Genomic DNA, 24693 nt, shown 5'->3' with positions numbered 1-24693 from the left:
CCACAAAGCTAATAGAACATCTAATTATCTCAATGCAAAAACACCTTCTCCAAGACACATTACTGTAAAACTGTCCAAAGTCAATGATAAAGAAAGAATTTTAAAGGCAGTCAGGGAAAAAAGACAGTAACTTACAAAGATTCCCCATTTAGCAGATTTCTCAGCAGAAACTCTACAGGCCTGGAGAGAATGAAACGACATACTCAAAATATTGAAAAATAAAAACTGTCAGCCAAGAAAACTGTATCCAGCAAAGTTATCCTTCTCATATGAAGGAGAAATAAATGTTTTCCCAGATAAACAAAAGCTGAGGGAGTTCACCAACACTAGACCTGCCTTACAAGAAACGTTGAAAGGAGCTCTTTTACCTAAAAAGAAAAGGCAAAAGTACACAAAACTCTGAGTAAGGTGATAAATAGACAGACAGAATCAGAAAATTGTAACTCTATATCAGAATAGGTTGTTAAACACTTAATTATAGCATAAAGGTTAAAAGGAAAAAAAGCATTAAAAATAATGATAGCTACTTGAATTTGGTAACAAACACAACATAAAAAGGGATAATTTCTGAAAACAAAAACATAGAAAGGGAAGAGGAAAATGACAGAACTTGTATAGGCAAATGAAGGTAAGATGATATCAAAAGAAAAAGGACTATCTCATCTATGAGATCTTTTATACAAACCTCATGGTAACCACAAAACAAAAATCTAGAGCAGAGACACAAAATATAAAAAAGGAGGAAACTGAGAAACATATCATAGAAAACCACCAAACAAAAATGACAGACAGAAACCCAAGTAAAAAGAAACAGTGGAGATATAGAGCAACCAGAAAACAAAAGATAAAATGGCAGTATTGAACCCTCATATATCAATAATCACTCTAAATGTAAATGATTGAATTCACCAATCAAAAGACACAGAGTGGCTGGATGGATTAAAAAACAAGACCAAACTATATGCTGCCTCCAGGGGACTCATCTCAGCTCTAAAGACAAACAGGCTCAGAGTGGGTGGAAGATGATACTCCAAGCAAATGGCAACTAAAAGAAAGCAGGTGTAGCTATAATCACATCAGACAGAATAGACTTCAAGCCAAAAAAGGTAATAAGAGACAAAGATGGACATTATATAATGATAAAGGGGACAATCCATCAAGAAGACAGAACATTTATTAATTTATATGAACCTAACATAGTAGCACCAAAGTATATAAAGCAATTAGTAACAGACCTAAAGGGAGAAATTGACAGCAACACAATAATAGTAGAGGACTTTAACACCCCACTTACATCAATGGATAGATCATCCAGACAGAAAGTCAACAAAGAAACATCAGCCTTAAATGAAACATTAGAACAGATGAACTTAATAGATATATATAGAACATTCTATCCAAAAGCAGTAGAATACACATTCTTCCCAAGCGCACATGGAATATTCTCAAAGATGGACCATATGTTGGGACACAAACAAGTCTCAGTAAATTTAAGAAGATTGAAATCATATCAAGCATCTTTTCCAACCATAATGGTGTAAAACTAGAAATCAACTACATGAAGAAAGCTAGAAAAATCACAAATATGTGAAGACTAAACAACATGCCACTGAACAACTACTGGGTCAATGAAGAAATCAAAAGAGAAATAAAAAAACACCTGAAGACAAGTGAAAATGAAAATATGATATACCAAAATCTATGGGATGCAGCAAAAGCAATACTAAGAGGAAAGTTTATAGCAATACAGTCTTACCTCAAGAAACAAGAAAAATCTCAAATAAACAATCTAACTTTACATCTAAAGGAGGTAGAAAAAGAAGAATAAAGCCAAAAGTCAGTACAAGGAAGAAAATAATAAAAATTAAAGTGGAGATAAATGAAATAGAGACTAAAAAGACAATAGAAACTAAGAGCTGGTTCTTTAAAAGATAAACAAAATTGACAAACCTTATCTAGACTCACTAAGAAAAAGAGAAAGAAGGCTCAAGCAAATAAAATCAGAAACAAAAGAGGAGAAGTTACAATGGGATATCACAGAAATACAAAGGGACTTCGTATTTTAAGAAACTACTATGAACAGCTATACACCAACAAATTGGACAACCTAGAAGAAATGAAAGAATTCTTAGAATCATACGACCTTCCAAGACTAATTCATGAAGAAATAGAAAATCTGAATAGAGGGATCACTAGTAAAGAGACTGAAACAATAATCAAAAACCTCCCCAAAAACAAAAGTTCAGGACCAGACAGCTTCACTGGTGAATTATACCAGACATTAAAAAAAAAAAAAATTTAATACCTATCTTTCTCAAACTCTTCCAAAAAATGGAAGAGCAGAGAATGCTTCCTAACTCATTTTAGGAAGCAACATCACCCTTATGCCAAAACAAGACAAATACAACACAAAGTAAGGAAATTACAGATCAATACCTCTGATGAACATAGATGCAAAAATCTTCAACAAAATATCAGCAAACCAAATACAACAACACATTAAAAGGATCATACACCATGATCAAGTAGGATTTATTCCAAGGATGTAAGAGTGGTTCAACATCTGCAAATTAACCAATGTGATACACCACATTAACAAAATGAAGGATGTAAATCTTATGATCATCTCAATAGATGAAGAAAAAGCATTTGACAAGATTCAACATCCATTTGTGATAAAAACTCTCAATAAAATGAATATAGAAGGAATGTACCTCAACAAAACAAAGGCTGTGTATGACAACCCACAGCTAACATCATACTCAATGGTGAAAAACTAAAAGCCATCCCTCTAAGATCAGGAACAAGAGAAGGATGCCCACTCTTGCCACACTTATTTAACATAGTATTGGAACTCCTAGACAGAGCAGTTAGGCAAGAAAAAGAAGTAAAAGGCATCCAAATTGGAAAGGAAGAAGTAAAACTGCCACTATTTGTGAAGGACGTGGTTTTATATACAGAAAACTCTAAAGAGTCCACCAAAAAAAAAAAAAACTATTAGAAATAATAAACAAATATAGCAAAGTTTTAGGATATAAAATCAGTATACAATTGCATCTGTGTTGCATTTCTATACATTCTCTTTCTCCGCAGAAAGAGAAACTAAGAAAACAATCCCATTTACAATTGCAATGAAAAGAATAAAATACCTAGGAATAAATTTAACCAAGGAATTAAAAGCCCTGTACATTGAAAACTACAAGACATTGTTGAAAGAAATTGAAGAAGACACAAAGAAATGGAAAGATATTCTGTGCTCACGGATTGGAAGAATTAACATAGTTAAAATGTCCATACTACCTAAAGCAATCTACAGATTCAATGCAATCCCTATCAAAATTCCAATGACGTTTTTCACAGAAATAGAACAAAAAATCCTAAAATTTATATGGAACCACAAAAGACCCCAAATAGCCAAAGCAATCCTGAGAATAAAGAACAAAATTGGAGGAATCACACTCCCTGATTTTAAATTATACTACAAAGCTATAGTAATCAAAACAGCATGGTATTGGCAAGAAAAACCAGACACAGAGATCAAAAGAACAGAACTGAGAGTGCAGAAATAAACCCACACATATATAGACAACTAATTTTAGACAAAGGAGCCGAGAACATACAAAGGAGAAAGGAAAGTCACTTCAAGAAACGGTGTTGGGAAAACTGGACAGTCACGTGCAAAAGAATCAAAGTGGACCACTATCTTACACCATACACAAAAATTAACTCAAAATGGATTAAAGACTTCAATGTAAGACTCGAAACCATAAAACTTCTAGAAGAAAACATAGGCAGTACGCTCTTTGACATTGTTCTTAGCAGCATATTTTCAAATACCATGTCTGACCAGGCAAGGGAAACAATAGAAAAGATAAACAAATGAGACTACATCAAACTAAAAAGCCTCTGCACAGTAAAGGAAACCATCAACAAAATGAAAAGACAACCTACCAAATGGGAGAAGATATTTGCAAATCACATATCCAATAAGAGGTTAATATCCAAAATATGGAAAGAACTCGTACAACTCAATGACAAAAAAACAAACAACCTGATTAAAAAATGGGCAGAGGATCTGAATGGGCATTTTTCCAAAGAAGACACACAAATGGCCAACAGGCAATGAAAAGATGTTCAACATCACTAATTATTAGGGAAATGAACATCAAAACCACAATGAGATTTTACCTCATGCCCGTTAGAATGGCTATTACCAAAAAGACAAGAAATAAGAAGTGTTGCAGATGATGTGGAGAGAAGGGAACCCTCATACACTGCTGGGAATGTAAGCTAGTGCAGCCACTATGGAAAATAATATGGAGTTTCCTTAAAAAATTAAGAATAGTACTACCATATCATCCAGCTATTCCACTTCTGAGTATTTATCTGAAGAATACGAAAACACGAATTGAAAAAGATAAACGCACTCCTATGTTCATTGCAGCATTACTTACATTAGCCAAGATATGGGAATAACCTAAATGCCCACTAATGGATGAACGGATAAAGAAGATTTGGTATATATACACAATGGAATACTACCTACCTGTAAAAAAAAGATGAAATCTTGCCGTTTGTGACAACATAGGGGGACCTTGAGGGTATTATGCTAACTGAAATAAGTCAGATGGAGAAAGATAGATAACATATGATTTCACTTATATATGGAATATAAGACAAACAAACAAATGAAACAGAACAAAAACAAACACACAGATACAGAGAACAGATTGGTGGTTACCAGAGGGGAAGTGGGGTGGGGGCGGAGGGTCAATTGTATGTTGATAGATGGAAACTAGATTTTGGTGGTGAGCACACTGTAGTGTATACAGAAGTTGAATTATAATGCTGTACACATGAGGCTTCTCAATTAAAAAAAAAAAGACCAAAATTTAATAAACGAAAGGCAGAATGGAAAAATAATCTCTTTTGGCAAGTATTTTGGAATAAAAATAAAGGAAACAGAAATTAAAAAAAATTAAAAGATAGTGTATAATTGTGTTATTAAATTAAAAGTCACTATGAAATAGATATTTTTTCTTCAAAATATAAATTTAGTTGAAAAAGCAGAAATACTAAAAGTAGCAGTGATAGAATTAACAATGTATTGTAGAGTTCTTCCCATAAAGGGCTTTAGGGCTAGCTGGTTTTATGGATGAGTTCCTTTGCTAATTCCAATCAAAAGATAGAATTACAATGATTTGCATCCATAGGGTACATTAAAAAATGTTTTTCTTAACAGATGCTAACATATTTTAGTAAAACTCTTTATCAAACTAAGAACAGAAAGATGCTTCTTAAAATAATAAAATGTATGATTATTGAGAAACAAACTTTTCAACACAGTTTCCAATATTAAACTTAATTGTGAAACCAATAACGAAAACTCTACTTAATGATAAAGTTTTGGAGGCATTCCCAGAAAAGTAAGAAATTCAAAGTCATTGTTATTTAATGCTGTGAAAGTTCTGGTCACTATAATACAGCATGAAGCAGAAATAAGAGGCATAACCATTCGAAAGATGAAGACAAATATTACTTACAGATGATATGATTGTATTCCTTGAAAAAAAATCAGCTTAAACACTATTAGAATCAATAAAGTGGCTAGATAAAAGATACGCTCATAAAAACAAATTACTTGGCTATGTTATTAGTTGTAAAATATAAAAGGAGTCATTTCAAAATTTGGATGTAATACTCCAGTTTAAGCCCAATATAGTTAATTCCTTCTCCTTCTAGAATAGTCCGTGAAATTGTGAAAGAAATGTAAAAATTGATTTCAGCTTTGGAAATGAGTACAAAGTGTCATTCATCAGCCAGAGCAAATTTCTTCAGGATCCTGAGCAGCTGAGACCTGACTGAGGAAGCTTCTCCATCCAGCCAGATGGAGAAAGAAAAACCCACTTGGGAAAACAAGTGTAAGGAAGCGCCCCAGTGCAGAAGGCTACGGGGTGGAGCTGAGGAAGGGCTTCAGGGAATGGGCGAGGCTAGACCGGGAACCTGCTAGAGTGGGAACCTGCTTCCAGCTTTGGAATGTCTACTGGTATCACGGTAAGAAACTGCCAAATCAGGGGCCAGGGCCCAGCTGCCCACTGGCATGAACTGCTGAGGGCACAAACCCTAATGACCAGAGAAGGAGGGCAGGGCTCTGAATATCTCTGGGCTGCCCCCCTACAGTGGGGGCTGAGCAGCTGGGAAGAGGAAGAAGACAGCAAACTCATGCTTACTTCTCCTCCTTTCATCTGCGATTGAAAGATTTGAGGAGGGACCCCCTACAACTCTGAATCCATCTTCACTCCCCACACTGGGCTGCACTTTATAAGGACGAGCAAAAAGAGAAAATGATTGGACACTTGGCAGAACCGACAATGGGAACCAATCTGGGTGAGAAAGAAATGTCTCTCTGTGAAAGATCTTACTTCAAGAAACAGGTGGAAATTCCAGGTAATCCATTATGTGTTTTTAAAACAAGATTTGAGAGGCTGTTGCATCTATGAAAAGGGCAGGAAATACTTATTTCAAAGGAAAACATGATTACAGAATTTAAAATGCAACGGAAGTAGTGAGGAGCAGATAATCTCTCGATCTTACAATTTCATAAGAAACGCTTGGGAATTCACCCAGAAGCCAGAAAAAAGATGAAAGAAATGACCAAGATTAGTAAAATAGTAAGGGACATGAGAATAGACTGAGGGAAACAATATATGCATAGCATTAACTCTGAAAAGGAGAGCAGAACAGAGGGCAGGCAATTAAAAAAATTTTTGAAGAAAATTTCTCTGACCTAGAAATCTGATTTTAGATTACAAGGTGTCAGCAACGATAGAAAAACACAATACAAATCTCTAAATATACATACATTCTGGTGTATCTTTTTTATATAAACAATAAAGGAAAGTCTTAAATGCAGGCAGGCGGAAATCACAAATTATCTAAAAAGGAAAAAATCGTATGGCATCAGATTTCTTCACAAAACTAAATGCCAGAAGACCACAGAACAATGTCTAAAGAATTTAGATAGAAAACGATTGTGGTCTAAGGACTCTACAATTAGCCAAACTATTTTCCAGGGGCTAAAATATTCACTTTTGTTTCACCTTTTAATTCTCCAGTGATTTTTTCCAAGTGATAATATTTTTATTCTAGAAGTAGATGCCTTAAAAATTTCACATTACTGAATTTTAAAATGCAGTGCAGGTAATAATTTATATTCCGTTTGAAGAAACTTAAATTGCAGATAAGCAAAAATAAATATTTTAAATGACCTGTAATCCCACTTCCAAGATAATAAAAACATCGAGCATTAAACTTTGCTTTATGTCTTTCCAGACATTTTCCCTATAAATTGTAAGTACAAGTATACACTTTACAAAACACACAAATGGTATTATACTATACATATTACTTCGAACCCTGTTTTATTTACTCATGAGAACAATGTGAATACATTTTCATGTTAATTATCATGCTTGTCCAACATTATTTTTAACGACTGCATAGTTTCTCTTTGTGTGGATGATCCACATTGATTTAATCAGTCTGCTATGTTTGAGCGTTTGTTTCTAATTTTACAACCTTATAAACTGTGCTGATATCAATATCTTGCACATACATTCTTCTCTTATGACTTCCTAAGAATATAATTGCTGATCCAAATCAAGTGTACATTTAAAAACTTTGATAGATATTGCCAAACTATCCACCTGAAAACAGCAGCCACCCTCCCCATAACCTTGTTGATACCTAGCATTTTCATTAAGTTTAACCTGAGCCAGTCAAATAAAGAGAAAATTGTATCCATTATTGTAATATAGTTTTTCATATTCTTTTATGAGCTGTTAGGTTTTTGATCCTTGCCTTATTCTTATTGATTAGTTAAAGCTCTTTTATGTTAATGATATTAACAGTTTATCTCAGACATTGCATTTTTTCCCCTGAATTTGTCATTTGCTGAACTTCCTCATGGAGCTTCCTGATAACACAGAGTTTAACAAATACGTCTATATCTGCATCTAGATCTATGTCTCTATTCAAACCAGCAATCTCTTTCATTTTGGTTTTGCCTTGGGTGTTATGCTTCAAAAGCCTCTCATCCATCTCAACTTATTTGGAATTTATATTGGTTTTAAGTTGTGAGAAATACAGTTTTATGATTAACTCAGTTTCCCCAGAACATTTTTTATGGATAATATTTCTGTGGGTATGTTAACAGGAGTTAATCAAAACAAGGACCCTGTGATCAAATATGTTTGGGAAACACAAGATTTAAGCAAAACCATCGGGTTTCTTTACTGCAAAACTTATCAGAGTGGAGCCTATTCATTGCAATATAATTTGAAATAGCGAAACACTAAGAGCAGTCCAAATATACAGCCATATCATGCCAGATAAATAAACTGTGTTTTTTTCCATGCAAAGGAATAGTATGCAGTTGTAAAGAAAAAAATGAGAATTTCCTGATGGGAAAGGATATCAGAGATAAATTGTTAATGGAAAAAGCAAGAATAGGGTGTATTATATATATTATATTTTGTATTAAGAAAGGTGACCATAAGAATATATGTTCAAATTCTTTTAGATAAGCATAAAGAAACTTTGGAAAGGAAGAAACTAAGAATAGTGGTTAGAAGGAGAAATCTTTTCCTGATTATCCCTTTATACTTCCTGGTTTTTAAACCACGTGAATATATCACTTATAAAAATAAATTAAAAAAATTTTAAATGGAAAGCATCTCAGAGGCTTCAATATGCTAATATATTTTGTGACTCTCCAAGTTGGAAGTAATGGTGTGTTATGCAGTTACCTGTAAACTTATTTCAGCACAGAATCCTATAAAATTTGGGGTTATCAGATTTCCAAAACAATTTATGGAATAATCCTTATAGATTTGGCATGCTATCTGTAGCACATACTAAATACAAAATTTTATAGTCTTGGGTTTCTGTGTGTGTGTGTATGATTTCCATTCTGTTTTTTATTGACCAATTCTATCCCCAGTACTGAGTGTTTTAATATCTGGAAGAGTAAGTCACTTGTTACCATTCTTTTTCATTATTTTGCTGGTATCAAAATCAATTCTTCTGGTTCAATCTTTTCCTGAACTATTCTTATCCATTTGTTCTTTCAGGTTATTTTGTTTATCAACCACGTAAACACACTCGTGGGAAGAGTTTGAGAAGAACTTACAGCTTCATGGAATTACTTCAAGATCGAAGGGAGACTGTTTGCTTTATACCCTTAGATACTTTCTAGGTTTTGAATCATACGAAAAAAATTTCTCAAATATTCTCTTATGCCATTCAGTAAAGTCTAAAATAGCAGGATGTTTTTCATTTTCTTCATACAATTCCTGACTATTTCTTAATTATTCTAAGTGTTTTTATGTTGTTCCTGTTGTAAAGGAGGTCTGTCATTCATTTCATTTTCTCAAGGATTATTGCTGATATAAGCTACTTTCTTTCTTTACTAGATATTACATTTTAAGGAATTTATTTTTGACATTTATTAAGACAAATATATGATGCTTCCCTTTGACCAATCAATTTGATGAAACATAATAACAGATTTCCTGATAACAGACTAACTCTATTTGTCAGAAAAAGTCATGCTCAAAACCAAAGCATTACTATTTTAATATAATTTGGACTCGTTTAATCAGGATGTTTGCATCTATATTTGTAAATGGAATTGGCCTGAAGGTTTGTTTTTAGAGCTCTCTTTGTCAGCTTTTTTTTTGGGTGAGGAAGATCAGCCCCGAGCTAACATCCGATGCCAAGCCTCTTCTTTGTGCCTATGCTAAGCCTCTTCTTTTTGCCTAGGAAGATTGGCCCTGGGCTAACATCCATGCCCATCCTCCTCTACTTTATATGGGACGCTGCCACAGCATGGCTTGACAAGCGGTGCGTCGGTGCGCACCTGGGATCCGAACATGTGAACCCTCAGGCTGCCGAAGTGGAGCGCGTGCACTTAACCACTACGCCACCCGGCCAGCCCCTCTCTGTCAGCTTTTTACATTTAGGTCATACCAAATGTGTATAATAAATTTGCAAGTTCTCCATATGCTTCTGAACTCTTGAAGAGCTTATAGGGTATTTGAAAGAATGTCTCTGCACAAATTTTGATCCCAGTGCCTTCTATAAATGTAATCCTTGAACAGTGTTTTCAATCCTGCTTCCTGAAGCTGCATCAATTTAATTGATTATTAAATTGACATTGAGTATATCAATTTGATTATTTACAGTTTCGTAGAAAATTCATCCATTTTATCTTACTGTCAGTTATGCTGTCTGGTCTGTTTGTGCTTCCTCTTTCTCAGTCTAAGGCAGCTGCCTCTGGAACTTGACCGAGGCAGCCCACAGGAATCCCAAATTGGGTGGTCCCCTCTTTCTCAGGCTTGCACTTTCACCTCCTAAGTAGGGGTTGCTAGCATGTGTTGTCCATGACAGCCCTTGGTGGCTGCCTCCTCGTTGGCTCTCTCTGAACAATATCTACCAGAAACATAGTGAAATTTCTGGCATTTGTGTGGCAACTTTCCTAGGTTCTGCATTCATGTAGGTTTTTCTTTCTTACTTTCTTCTTTTCTTTACTTTGTTCTTTCTCATTTCTTTCTGGAAGTCAGTGTTAAGGGCTTGTTTTTATGCTACCATTTTTTCCTGAAGTGTCAATGCACTTTTCATTCTTGATATAACGGCTTTTCATCAACAGCAGTGACAATACTAAGGGCCCTGGGCTATATTTATAAATGTAGCAGGGGTCAGGGGAGGAGATTAATCACAACAGCCAGCATAAACAATCCGTCCTGGAAACGCAAGTATGCTGACACCCCTTTGGCCGAGGCCTAGAGCAGCTTGGCAAAGGATCCACACTTCTTTTTTTTTGTTATTTGTAAAATAATCAAGAAAGTGGAAAATTTGAGAAGTAATGCTGCAGGTACATTTTCTATATCTTCTTTTTCCCTCTTGCTCTCTATCAATTAATTGATTTTCAATTTTCATTATTATTAATGAAAGTAAAGAATACATATAAATATAAAACTTTCAGCTAATTTCTGATAATGAGTCATAACGTACAAAAGATGAAATGTTGTAAGTCATGACAATGGTATATTTTTATAGTCTTTGTTACAACTAGTACTTATAGAGAATTATATTAGAGTTAATATGTCTACATCCATGTATACTTCCACAAAATTCTCCAGGTAATTAGAGTCATGAATGATGCTGTTTTCTGGCATAACCTCCTTTCTCAGTGCTATTGGTAATATTTGGAATTCAGAATAGGAATGTCTTACTTCTTGCTAAAACTCTACCACAAAGTTATGTACATAGAAGTTTAATTAACAGAAATGACATATGACCAATATTAATAAATGATTCAGGGAAGCGGAAATTCCCCAGGCTGTCTAAATCTCTTTCTTTTGGATGTCTTTCTCATTTTTCATCCTCGTTACAGACTTTTTCTTGGTCTTGGTGTTGGCTTGTTCATTTTCCTTGTCCTCAGGGGTGTTGCCCTAGAACCTTCCAGAACCACTGCAACCTGACAGCCTGTAGAGCATCCTCAAGAGTGGGCTTGGCTCCAAGTAGCTTTGAAAGCTACTGCACACTGCTCCTAGTTTTCATAGAACAGGGTGGTCGATGTATTTTGCAAAGTCAAATGTTTCTTCTTTATACTTTCATCTTCCTTTCACTGTGCCTTTTTCTTCACCAGGAAGAGTCACATTTGGTGACCCATGAAATCTTTCTTCCTCACCAGTCAAGCAATTCCACCTTTATAGGACTTCCTGGGTGGTGTCACAGTTTTGTTAGAGCAGCCATGGCTCAGCTGCTAGGTTGCTAATTATGACAGGACTCAATTACAAATTGTGATAATATTGTATTAATAAAGAGCCAAAGTCCCCACTTTCATGAATATTATAATGTAGCATAATTTTCTATAACTTGAGATTTTAAACATAAATAGGGGATGGCAGAGGATACTGATCCAGTGCCCCCAGGAATCTAGGGATGTAGCTTGAAGCAGCCCACTTTGAAGTTCAGTGTTTTATCTTACTGGTCAGTTAAGAGAAGCCACTAGAGTAATCAATTTTCAAAGGAGGGGATTAGTTAACAAAATCATTATATATATATACATATATGTGTATATATATTCACATCAAGTTGTAGAAACATGTTTAATGACATAGGAAATTGTTTATGATATGGTAAACGAAATAAGCAGATTATAAGATATACATACAAATGGCTCTTAAATTATGAAAAGATGTCCAACCCTATCCTAATAAGAGAAATGCACATTTTAACTACAATGAGATATCATTTTCCCCCATCAGATGGGCAATAATCTGAAAGCTTGACTCTACCAGTGAGGCTGTGGAGAAGCAGGGACTCTCACACATTGCTGGTGGGAATACACATCAGTACAATCCCACATGGAGGGCAAACATCGAAATTAAAATGGCATATATCTTTGATTCAACAATTCTACTTTTGGGATTTATATGCTACAGATATCCTTCCATGATATATGTAAAGTTTATTTATGGCAGCACTCTGTAATTGCAAAAGGCTGGAGACAATCCAAAGTCCATCAAAAGTGACTGGTTAAATAATATTGTACATTCACAATACGGAATACTGTGTAGCTAAGGAAAAGAATAGAAAATTTCTCAATGGATTGATATGAAAATATCTCCAAGACATGTTAAGTTTAAAAAAACCGGGTACAGAACAATGTGTATAATAAACTATGTTTTATGTTACAAAGAGGGAAACAATCTTTATTTGTGTTGACTTGTATATATATGTCACTTCAAAAGAAACTAGAAACAGTATCTCCCTAGGGATGGACTCAAAGACTGGAAGGATATTCATTCAAATGTTAGAGCCTTTCGTAGGTGGTGGGAATATGGGTGATTAAAGAAATTATAGGAATTTTCACTATACTCCATAATATATATTCATATTTTTAAATGCAAAATAAAGCTTTAAATGACTTTCTAGAAGATGAACCAAGACTATCTGAAATATTTGGTAGCCCAGAGGTATATGGTTAACATTTGTCACCTTTCTCCAGGAGCAAGCATTTGTCCTAAACCCCCTTAGACCACTTGGGAAAATTCCAGGTGGGCTGAAGCATAAGAGTCAGCAAGGAAAAATGCAAGAGGTCAAGTAAACTTGAGAACGGAGTAGGGCACATCCACACCTGGGTTTATTCACAGGTGAGTGCTTATGAATAATGTCATCCCAGCAAAGCCCCACAGCTCGGAAGATAATTTCTTATGGAGGAACTTTTGGAGTTATCCCAATGAAAGCAGTTTCTTGAGAGCCTGTAAAAGTAAAAACCTTTAAATAGTGTTTAATTTTAAGTTAAAAAAAGAAACATATATTCCAGAAAATGCATAAATCAATTACCTGGAATTCTGAGTAATTTTTAAGCAAACACTCATGCTACTACCATTGAGCTCAAGAAACAGGATAATGCCATCCCCTCAGAAGCACCTCTAAGTGTCCCGTCTTCACTTGATCTTAGCCAAAAGGTTGAGAAGTGAGTAATCTTGATCACACCCTTTTCGTGTCTCATGAGAGATAATCCTGGTCTTCACTTCCATGGTGACTACTTCCTTGCTTGCATGTATAGTTTTGCCACCTATTTATGTACTAAAAATGTACTTTCATTTTGCTTGTTCTAAAACTTTGTTTATAAGAGCATCTATGTCGCATGGAGCTACATTTTGTTCATTCTGTTAGCTGTATAATACTCCATTACGTGCTTGTACCACAATTGTTTATCCATCCTACTGATGATGGACATTTGAAATATCTCCAGTTTGGAGCGTTAGGAACAATGCTGATATGAACATTATGCTAGATGTATTTGGGTGCAGACATGCATGAGATTTTCTAGGGTGATTACACCTGAGTGAAATTGTGGGGTTATAGGATATGAATAGGTTCTTCTTTTCTAGACACTACAAAATATTTTCCAATGTGGTTTTATCAATGCATACTTATTCTAGCAGTCTACAAAGGTTCTCCTTGTTCCACATCTTCGCCAAAAGTTCTGAATGCTCAGTCTAGTCAGACTTCTTAATATTTGCTAGTCTAATGGATGTGCAGTAAAGTCTCATTATGGTTTGAATTTGCATTTCACTGACGAATGAAGTTGTGTGCCTCATACATTAATTGGTCATTTGGATATTTCCTCTTGTGAAGCACATGTTCAAAACTTTTGCCTATTCTTTTATTGGATTACCTTTTTTAACAGTGCTTATTTAATCCATGTATTAATAAAGAATCTGAACGATGAAAGATTGGGGTTGGAGCTTCACCACGCAGCCAGAAGGCAAACACAGTAATGTAAGATTTTTCACAAAACCTTTTTATGTAATTAGCTGGCACAAATTAGTCATCAGATGAATTGGGCCTGAGCATCTGCCCACCACACTATCTGCTGCCAGTCATCTGCCATGCACCCAGATCAATGAATGATGCTAACGACAGTAGTTAACACTTACCAGACTCTTACCACGTGCACAGCACCCAGCTAAGCATGTATCTTACTGACATCTCTCAATACCTCTGCGTGGAATGTACATTAGCCTTCGAGGCTTAAATAACTTGCCCATTATGACTCAACTAGACAGGATGTGGCTGGAGATGATCCCTCATCTAGCTCCGGAGTTCATGTTCTTATCCTGATTATTATACTGCCTCAAAATAGCTTCCTTCTGGTTTCAAATTTAGGATTATTATGTACTGTGGAAATGGCAATCAATTCTAGCTGAAGAGAATATAATTAAGTACTCAGTTTAGAGCTGGTAAAGTTTAAGTTCCCTAAAAATATGTCGTCATGCATTATGAAGAATACTGACAAAAAGAAAATAGGTTTACATAAAGCTTACTCTGCCCTTAATGTTTGCACCACAGCTGATATGGGAGTGGCAAATACAGACTCTCTGAACTTACTATTGCATCCATAAGCATTCTATACATCTTGAATAGATGAAAGTAGATGCTCTGATCCAGACTTATTTTTTAGGTTAGAATCATGAAATAAACAATGATGGCAAACCTAACCATGCATCCAGTAGCAGCCACCCTAAATTCCCAAAACAAGGAGATACGACAACCCAACTCATTGTGTCGAGTTGCAGAGGGGTTTTCTAGTCATTAATAAGCAGCAAAGTGTTAATAAAACAGCAAAATGTTCAAAAGTAAAACACCAAACACCACTGTTTCTTAGACAAGACCCCAGAGATTGATGGGAAAATAAACCTTTATTTCCAAGTTAAACTTTGAATTTGTTGGAAGATAAAAGAACTGTGAGTATTTTGAAACAGAAGTTGTAGAAAGAAGATCAGACTTTGAAAAGATCACAGAGTTAAGAACTGAGCTGCAGTCCGTGAAGTCAAGGCAGTTTCTGCAGCAGTTTACATAATGAGCTTTAGTTTAGAGGATGTTTGTTTTTTTTTTTTCCCTTTTGAGGGAAACTTCTGGCTTAAACATGTTCACGGGTCCTGTACGGCTTGTAAGGCTATGTTCTTTCTCCCGCCAAGATCCTGCTCAGGCTTGTAGTTTCATTTGAAAGAATAATTTTCAATGTCTCCTTCTAGGCTGAACATTAATCCCTCCACTGCTTGATCGATTAAATCCCACAGTCTGCGTCTGGAAGGCGAAGTCTGAGCTTTATGTATTGCTTTCTGGCAAGCCACATTTCCATGCTTCACGGAACAGATGCAGCAGTATCACTGTGTGGAACAGGCTTTTGGATCCTCAGATCTTGGGGCCTGACAGGTACAGTGTCTCATTTTACCATTTAACAAGTTTAAAGGCCTATAACGATTATACTGCTATCTGATGGATTTGCTTCAATAACAATGTCTTACGTCTTGTATGGCTTTTAATAGCTTATAAGGCAAGGGTACATTATCTTGTTTGCTCTTTACAACAGTTGTTTATGGAAGCAGTGTTTTATCATTTTCTTTTTTTTTTCTTGGTGAGGAAGATTGGCACTGAGCATATCTGTTGCCAATCTTTCCTCTTTTTGCTGAGGAAGATTGGCCCTGAGCTAACATCTGTGCCCATCCTCCTCTGTTTTGCATGTGGGATGCCACCACAGCATGGCTTGATGAGCAGTGCATAGGTCCGCACCTGGGATCTGAAGATGTGAACCCCGGGCCACCAAAGCAGGATGTGCGAACTTAACCACTATGCCACGGGGCCAGCCCTTATCGTTTTCCATCTTAACAACAAGGAGAGACTGTGATTCTTGCCCAGAGTTACATAGCTAGTAACTGGCAATCTTGTCATTAAAACCCAGATCTTCTGATTCTAACACGTGTTCTTTTACGATTCTCATAATAAACTCAAGACTGGAGAATTATAGGGGACTTTCAAAAGGACCCACATTATCAAAGTGTTCTGAGTCCAGAAAACTGATGGGAATATAAATGTCACATCGATGCTCTGTTGAGCAGAACAAAACAAAGAATAAGCCATTTCATTGTTGCCTTTAGGATAGGAAATCTTGGAGAAAATTGCCAAAATAGAGTTGAAAAACCCTAAATGTGATCAGTCAGGCCCCTGGAAGATAAGCAGGCCTGCCCCGTAGATCTGTAATTCATAAGGTCTCAGTGCACTGGCCTTGCCTTCCCATGAATTTCATATATGCATGTCTTATTTTTCCAACTGCAAAATCCTGGAAGGTAGGTGTTTTGGTTTGGTTTTCCCCAGAGGCAGATCCTGAGATAAAGGTTCAAGTGCAAGAGACTTATTTGAGAGGAGAAAGAAACACCAGTAGGGAGTGTGGCGGTGGTACAGGGAAGGGAAGGTGGCCACCAAAGGGTGTGTCATCGAGCCACTGGCCGCCAGGGTGACTGAAGCTTAATCCCAAAAGGAGACCCTGGACACTGTATAAAACAGATGCCTCAGAGACATTCCGCTTGAGGGGTGAGGGAGCTGGGGTGTTCATACGCCATCTCCCATCAGTGGTTGTTGAGAGCTGCTGGGAGTGGGGGTAATTCCCCCACCCTCCAACATGCTGTGCAACAGGACCCAGTGGCATTCTGTAGCTTAGGAAAAAGTTACCAGGCAAAGAAATGCAGACACTGGCAGGGCAAAGTGGCTGGTAAAAGGCAGGAGGGATATGGAAGGGCACCCAAATGGTGTGCTATAACAGAATCCAGGTCTTAAGTTTTCAAAATTTTCATTCAAAGCCCAGAATAGCATTTGGGACATAATTGTCCCCTGATAATTATAGACACATCAACCAGATATCAGAGCGGTTGTGAGGAATGCTTACAGATACACGTTAAATCCTAACCAATGAAAGAACGTGGAAAGAAAGAATGGAGAAGAAAGAGCAAAGAAGGCACCCGGCAGTCGTGTCTACTCACACTTTATCGTAAATCTCGTTGGGATGTTCTGGCCATTTGATCATGCACACCACTCTGTTGGGCATGGTCTCCGTGGTGGAGTAGTAGCCCTGGGGGAAGGCCAGCAGGAGAGCCAGGACCCAGATGACACAGATGACCACCTTGGTGGCAGTGGCCGACAGCCGGGGCTGGAGGGGATGGATGATGGCCATGTACCTGGAGCAGAGAAGAAAGGACGAAGTTCCTATTTGGTCACCAAAAGCTGCATTAGCAATTACGCCTTGTTCCTGCCAATGAAAAATTCTCAGAAACCTTTTGACTCCTGGTGATTTTTACTATTTTCTGATCCTTTTCTCATATTCTATCCTTAAGCTTTATGACTCTTATGACATAAAATGCTAAAATCTATAAGAAAAGTCAGCCAGATTTTAGTATTTTAGAACCCATCTAGCAATAGCCCAGGAGAGAAGTTTCCATCATTGGAACGCTCATGCTACGGACATGATGCCCCAACAGGCGATTAGAAAAACACGAGCAATGTTGTAAATTTATTCCACATAAAGACTGTCTTTATCCTTTTTGGATTACAGAATAATGGTGATAGAAATACTAGTTTTTAAAGTCCTCATATGGCAATTTAAAAAGGCTAGCAATCCTACATGGTTCCATACAATTTGAGGAGAACGTGTATGTATGAAAAAGCAGTGACCTAAACCCAGCAAAAAACAACAGCTCCTGGAGAAATCTTTATCAATTCTTTGAATATCTAGAAGTCAGTGTGTGGCTAACAACACACGCTTCGTGAGAAGAAAGACAGTCTCCACCTGCTGAGACAGACACACTCGAGCATATCAAAGGGGGGCAGGCACGAAACCTGGTTGCCGGAAGCGGGAAGGAAAGTGAATGATGACTTCAGGCCTGGAGCCATTCCTCCTCCTCGCCTGGGATCGAGCACTGAACGGAATCATCTGAATGACTGTGTCCACATGTTTAAATTTATGTGCAGCCTCTGAGATGCAGCAGAGATTTTAGGAAGAATAAATATTCCAATCAGCATTTCATATCAATTATAATCACATCAATTTTGCCTCCTCCATTTTAAAAGTCATCTCCCTTTGTGTATTTTTCTTGCGAAGTTTATGGATCCATCCCTTAAAATATGCTTTTTTTTTTTCAGAGTAGGAATTATGTCTTATACCACCTTTGGGATTTAAATATTATCTGACAAAACCTCAGAATCACACAGTTGATCCTCTGACATGCAGGTATTTCTGGCTTCCATGAGACAGAATGGTCAATGGAGACTTCAGAAATGAGCAGACAAATAGCACAGCTGTCAGCTGGCTTCACATAATTCCTTCTCTACATTCTTTGGACTCCTAGGATCTCTAGGCCAGAACTGGGGCCAGGGTTACAAGTAAAGCAATTTCATTCAGTAAGCGTTCTACAAATTTGCACTGGGCACCTGCTGCGCTCAGAGCACAGTGTTTCCTTCTGGGCTCTGAGTTTCTAATTTCTCCAGGGAGAAAAGGCACATAAATAAGCAGCCACAAAGCACGACCGTAGGATGTGTGACCTCAAGTGGTAAGCTTATAAAAATACTGTAGAGCCTTAGGGAGGCTGCAGAGGTAAGCAAGGCTTGAAATGACAGGCGGACTACTGGAGGGGCTTAAAGAGTATGCTTAGCTGGATTTGGGGTGAGCCTGCTGAGCATCTAGCTTGAAGGGCAGGAAGTGTTCAGAGCCTTCCTTGTTCTCCGAGATATGATTAGATCTGACTCCCTTTCCCGGAAGCTTGATGGCTCAGTTTTCACGAAGGCTTCTTTGAGCGTCCTTTTATCATCCTAAACTTTAGAATATCTTTCTTCACAGTTTCTTACCAGGGACCTACGCTTTCTTCTCTGGTCTCTAAGAGTGATGCCACGGAAGGTGTTCAGTGTATGGAGGCTGGATATTAAGATGCCTCAGGTCAGCCTTTACATATATGATAAGAAGTGATGATAATCCCCAGGAAGGAAACTCCCAGAATCTTTTCCTTCTGCATCTTTGAGAAAGTGGGTAGGTGGTCTTGAAGTCAGGAGAGAGTGGAATTAGGAAGAGACTTGGAAGAGATTCTTCGTGGGGGTGAGTAGTAATCTATAAATCTTTGGGCAAGTTTCCCCAGCTGAGTTGGTGTCTACAAAGCCTATCACTCAACTGCTGTCTACAGAGCACCAAAATGGCAAAGACAACTCTCAAGAGGCTGTGAAGCAGGCATTGTCTGTCTTCTTTAGGTTACCCCCAGGGGCCATAGCTACTTCTAAGGGAGGCCCAGTACACTACAGACCTGATGACCTTCCATCCCTGGGTGGTCTCCTGAAAAGAACCCTGAGAAGTCTTCATTTCTCTCCTGGATCTGCCTCTTTCTTGCTGCCTGAAGGTGATGAAGTGTTGGTTTCCTCTTCAGTTATGGGGTGGTGGTGGGTGGGGAACCCAGAATCAGAGCCAACGGAGGTGGACTTGTGCAACCACTATCGTTGTCTTCTTTCCAATTTGGTGAAGGGCTGGACCTGGATGGTCATGGCCAGAATCTTTTTGAGCGCTTGCATTAAAATTTTAGGACCGAGGGGTCGGCCTGCTGGCGTAGTGGTTGGGTTCGTGCACTCTGCTTTGGTGGCCCAGGGTTCCTGGGTTTGGATCCTGGGTGCGGATCTACACACCACTCATCAAGCCATGTTGTGGCGGTGTCGCACATACAAAATATAGGAGGATTGGCACAGATGTTAGCTCAGGGACAATCTTCTTCAAGCAAAAAGAGGAAGATTGGCAACAGATGTTGGCTCAGGGCCAAATCTTCCTCACCCAAAAAAAAAAAATTTATAGAATTGCTTTTTGGATCATTTCCCAGAGGCAAGATATTTCCCCTACAAAGCTGGATACATTGCCATGAAGATGCCTTTCCTTTCCAGCACCACCCAGGCTCCTGCTCTCACTGTGGCTGTACATTCTCAGGCTTCGCAGGAGCTTGAGGAGGATGCACGAGGAAGAATGTGATAATTACATTGCCCCTTTTAATATTCCCTCAAATGCAAGATTTTAATTTACTTTTAACTCAGGATAAATGCTCAATCTTAAATAAATGTGCCCTGACACCCATCTCCATGTCCGAATTGGTGATACACCAGAATCTAATGCAACAGGGGTGTAAGGGGGATTGCATCAGCATATTGGTGCTGTAACTCCAAATGGGGGGCAGAAAGCCATATTTTATCTTTATTGCAAAAATTGCCATTTGGGAGCCCATTTCAGTTAACGCTCTGCCATTTCTTGAGTGTAGAAGCCATTTCAGTGACAGATGAAAGTATTACCCACACAAAGCCAGAGAGAATAAAAAAGATTGGCTTTAAAAATGTATATATTTTCATTTGTCCAAAATAGAGCCATTTATAAATGTCTTTCTCTTCCTTTCTTCCTTTTTTCCTTTCTTCTTTCTCTCTCTTGCAATCCTTACTTCTGTGGCTTGTGTAACATGCTTCTTTCTTATTTACTCCACATCTAGTACCTCTTGGATGACTTTTCCATAGATGGACGCATATTTTCTTTCTTACTATCCATTCCTAGCTTGGATTCCATTAACAGACATTTATATATTTATTTGTAGCCACCCTGAACAATTCTTGCTTATTTGGTTATAAGTTATCACTGAGCAAGTGCTGCAAGCCTTAGGAAAATATATTCAATAAATATTTATTGACTGCGTTGTGCTCACAGGACTAGAAGGCAGTCAATGAAACATCTTTCTAGTTCACGCATTAATCAACAGGCTGCCAGAGACAGGGGTCTAGAGGCTGTGCAAGGTGTGGATTATATTCTCCACTTCGGGTTGTTCCAGTTCCACAGAGGGCCATCAGCTCTGATTTGAATTGTATGTGGCCTTCCAGCTAAAAAACCTGAGATGCTGTCTTCCCTTGCCTGATTATGCTTTATAAAAAGAACTCTCTGTATAGTCCCTTAAATCTGGCAAAATATAAGTCTGCACATTTTTTAAAAAAGGCAGAGTGAAACAATCTTACTGTGAAAAAGAATTCCAATCTTTGGACAAGCCGCAGTGTCCTCATGGCTTCCTCCCATACCAGCCCTAAATCATCCAGCAGAGACGGCATCTTTCCTCTACCAGGAGATCTGATCTACCAGGCCCTTCTCCACAGCCTTTCTCCTGGGGTTCCAGTCCCCACTTACTTCTTCCTGGGATGGTACAAGTTTCCTCTAAGGGACCACATCTTCCTGGGTTCAAACGACCAGAAGGGATGACAGCTGAGAGCATGACTGCAATAATCTAGTTCAAGGGTCAGCAAATTTTTCTATAAAGGGCCACATAGTAAATATTTTAATCTTTGTGCCCCATACAGTTTCTGTCGTAACTGCTCAACTCTGCTTTTGTAGTGTGAAAACAGCCATAGACAAGGCAACTATTGGGCATGACTGTGTGCCTACAAAGTTTTATTTACAAAATTGGTGGGGGCTGGACTTGGCCCCCAGACCATAATTTGCTGACTCTTGGTCTATTTTATGGGAAGTGAAGAGCAGGGGGAATTAGAACCACAGGAGAACAGTCTGTACTCTTCAGAAACACCATGTTTGACAGACTGAGCTCATTGGGGGGATAAATCTTACAGCCCACAAGCAGTCAGTAAGGTGGTCAGCTGCCAGCCGTGACCCAGAGTCCCGCCTCTTGTGCGAGTACAGCAGTCACAGCCTGGGATGTTTTTCCTCCTCAGTCTCCTCCTGGCTGACTCCTACTTATTTTCATGGCTTGGCCCAGTTATCGTGTCCTTGTGGCTGGGTTAGGTGCTCTGCCTTTACTGCTGTGAAGATCTCTAACTTTGTGCCAAACACACTTCACTTTATTTATCTATGTGCATAACTGTCTCTTCTCTCTTCATCCTCTATGGATTCTTTGAGGATGGCAGTTGCTGTGACTTATTCACCTTGGTATCCTTGGCCTCCTTCAGTGCCTAGGATGTAGTAAATACTCAATGAAAGTTTAATTGAATAAACAAATATGAAAAATTTTTGGCACATAGCAGAGGCTTCATAAATGGTTGTCAAATGAAAATAAATGCAGCGGGAGACATACATATGTATTACCCCTTTGTTCCTCCCAGTCTGAACATATATGAGACTATTATGTGAGAATAATTATTGCTCAGTGTTTTCTGTCATACAGACATCCAGGATCATCCTGCAGGAGTGACCTCACTCAACCTGGGTCTTCCTATCTCTTGACATTAAACCCTTAAATAAATTTTCAATAGGTATTTGTCAGCTGACTTCTGCATTGACCAGTGTGTTGAGAACTACAGAATTCAGTCTTTCTACATCCCCAGCTCTTCCTCTGAACAAGAGGTTGCTTTATCCTTTTTCTTCCCACCCTCCACTCCCTTCCATCTCAAGGAGGACACAGTCTTTCTACTTGAGGTCACTAACATTTCATCAGTTGGGGTTTTCTTCCAGGAAGTTTCTTTAATCACCAAAATCCAGGGACCTCATTTAGCCAGATGACTTGACCAGCAGCTTTGTCTATTCAACTAAGCTCAAGCTCACGAACCATAACCAAAGAGGCCTTTGAGCAGCCAACAGAGGTGACCCAAAGTTCACACACTACTAAAGCATTTTGGTAATAGCAGAGCCCCTCGCATCCTCACTGCTATGTTATGCACAATTCTGAAAAGCAGGAATTTTTGGCCTCCAAGCCCAATATAGATTCACAGCACCGTGGGTGGACTCCTTTCAAAAAGTGCTGGCTGACAGCAACAGCACAGTCAACAAGACCATAAGAAATGGATGCAAAGACAGACGGAACTGAGAGCCTGTGACAACTTAGAGTGAATTGATGGAGGGCATGTAGCTGACTGTTGTCTGAGCTGTCCTGTCCATGCGTGATCCAAGAAGGGCCCATGTGGTTCAAAGATGATTTAGATATAAAGTCTCCATTCAGGGTTACCATAAAAGTACACATGACTAAGGCCTGAAAGGAACTATGGGGAAAAGGCAGTGAAGGTCCAAAACAAGTATAATATCCTGAGTGTTTCTGCTAGCAGAGGCAGGCCAGATTTGGGTGAGCAGACAGTTACCATTGAGAATGAGCAACACTAGGAGTATTAGTCAACTAATTATTGGGAGTCCATGATTCACAACAGAAATCCTACCCCTCAGTTGTTGGACTAGGGGTGCAGGTAGCTGGTGTTGAGGAGGAAGATAGAGCATGCATCTTTTCTAACTGAGAGAAGAAATGACAGCAAGTCCACAGAGTGATAGAAGGTGATGGAAGGTGAGTGAAGTAATATACCTTTTCCTCCTCAGTTTGCAGGCTTTTGCCGAGGATTGACTGAAGGCACTTACTAGCTTGGCACACCTCTAACCACTGCTTTCTTCCTGTAAAGGGTCTTCATGCTTGAATTTGGGACACCAGTCCTGAGCCTGTGCTGGTATGCAGGGGACAGACACACACAGCAGTAACCATCCCCTGGTCCACAGGATGGTGCCACTGTCAAATTCGAATTCTTGGTGACATTCCCACTTTTGGGATCTGGAACTAAAACCTGGGTAGGAGGGATGTAGTGATAGATGAGAGACTCAGGTTTATAGAAATTTGATTTGGGAAGTGCTGATGGGGCCACATGAACTCCAGTGGCACAGTAAGAAGCAAAGAAAGGACAGAAGGTTGAAATGCAATTTCTTTGAGATTTTAATTACTACAAAGGAATAAAGAATTGTATTGATTGAGCTTTATCATTTTACTGGAAACTTAATAATGGGAGGAAGTTCACGTTTAGGGCATTGTCGGCACTATGCTTTTTGGCCTTTGCTGTCACTGGGGTGTTGACTAACCCTCTCTGGTCAGCTAGGTAGGAAAATGTAGTTGGCTGTAATCTGAGATGGGGTTGAATTTTCATCCTATCATGCAGGCCTTGATAGTAAGTTAGTTCATGTTTTCTTCTGACCAATTTTGAAGTTTGTATGAGCAACATCAAAGATGTATTTCCTGTGGGACTGAAACGCCCATTTCATCAGGCTTAGTAGGCCATATAGAGATTGCCACAGTCACACAAAGGTGTGTTTAGGATTTCCCTGATTCTCTGCCATCCCTCTCCCCAGTGTGATTGGCATGTTTTTGGACAACCATAGGTTTGACTTTTAATCTTGATAGCAGAAAATTTAAAACAGAGGCGCTTGAGACAGAAGGTTGGGGTGGGAAGGGGTTTCGGAGCACGGCATATTTCCTCCCTCTCCTCGCTCAGGGCAGCCTCTCTTCGCCCATGAATCTCCTTTATTCACCC

General features: G+C 38.4%; 1 protein-coding gene across 2 annotated transcripts in view; it reads right to left on the bottom strand.

The window, feature by feature from the left end:
* TACR1 (tachykinin receptor 1) overlaps positions 1 to 24693 on the bottom strand; it is a 164055-nt gene that overhangs the window by 65872 nt on the left and 73490 nt on the right. For both annotated transcript variants that reach the window (XM_004437186.3, XM_087436514.1), the window contains exon 2: positions 17397 to 17591. In XM_004437186.3, coding sequence (XP_004437243.1) covers positions 17397 to 17591 — 195 coding nt within the window. The remainder of the gene's footprint in view (positions 1 to 17396; positions 17592 to 24693) is intronic.

Source organism: Ceratotherium simum, chromosome 11 (assembly GCF_057802395.1).
Source record: "Ceratotherium simum simum isolate JZ-2026a chromosome 11, ASM5780239v1, whole genome shotgun sequence".
In the NCBI taxonomy this organism is placed as follows: domain Eukaryota; kingdom Metazoa; phylum Chordata; class Mammalia; order Perissodactyla; family Rhinocerotidae; genus Ceratotherium; species Ceratotherium simum.
Note: the sequence above shows the minus strand (reverse complement) of the source record. Positions and strands in the feature narration are given on the sequence as shown.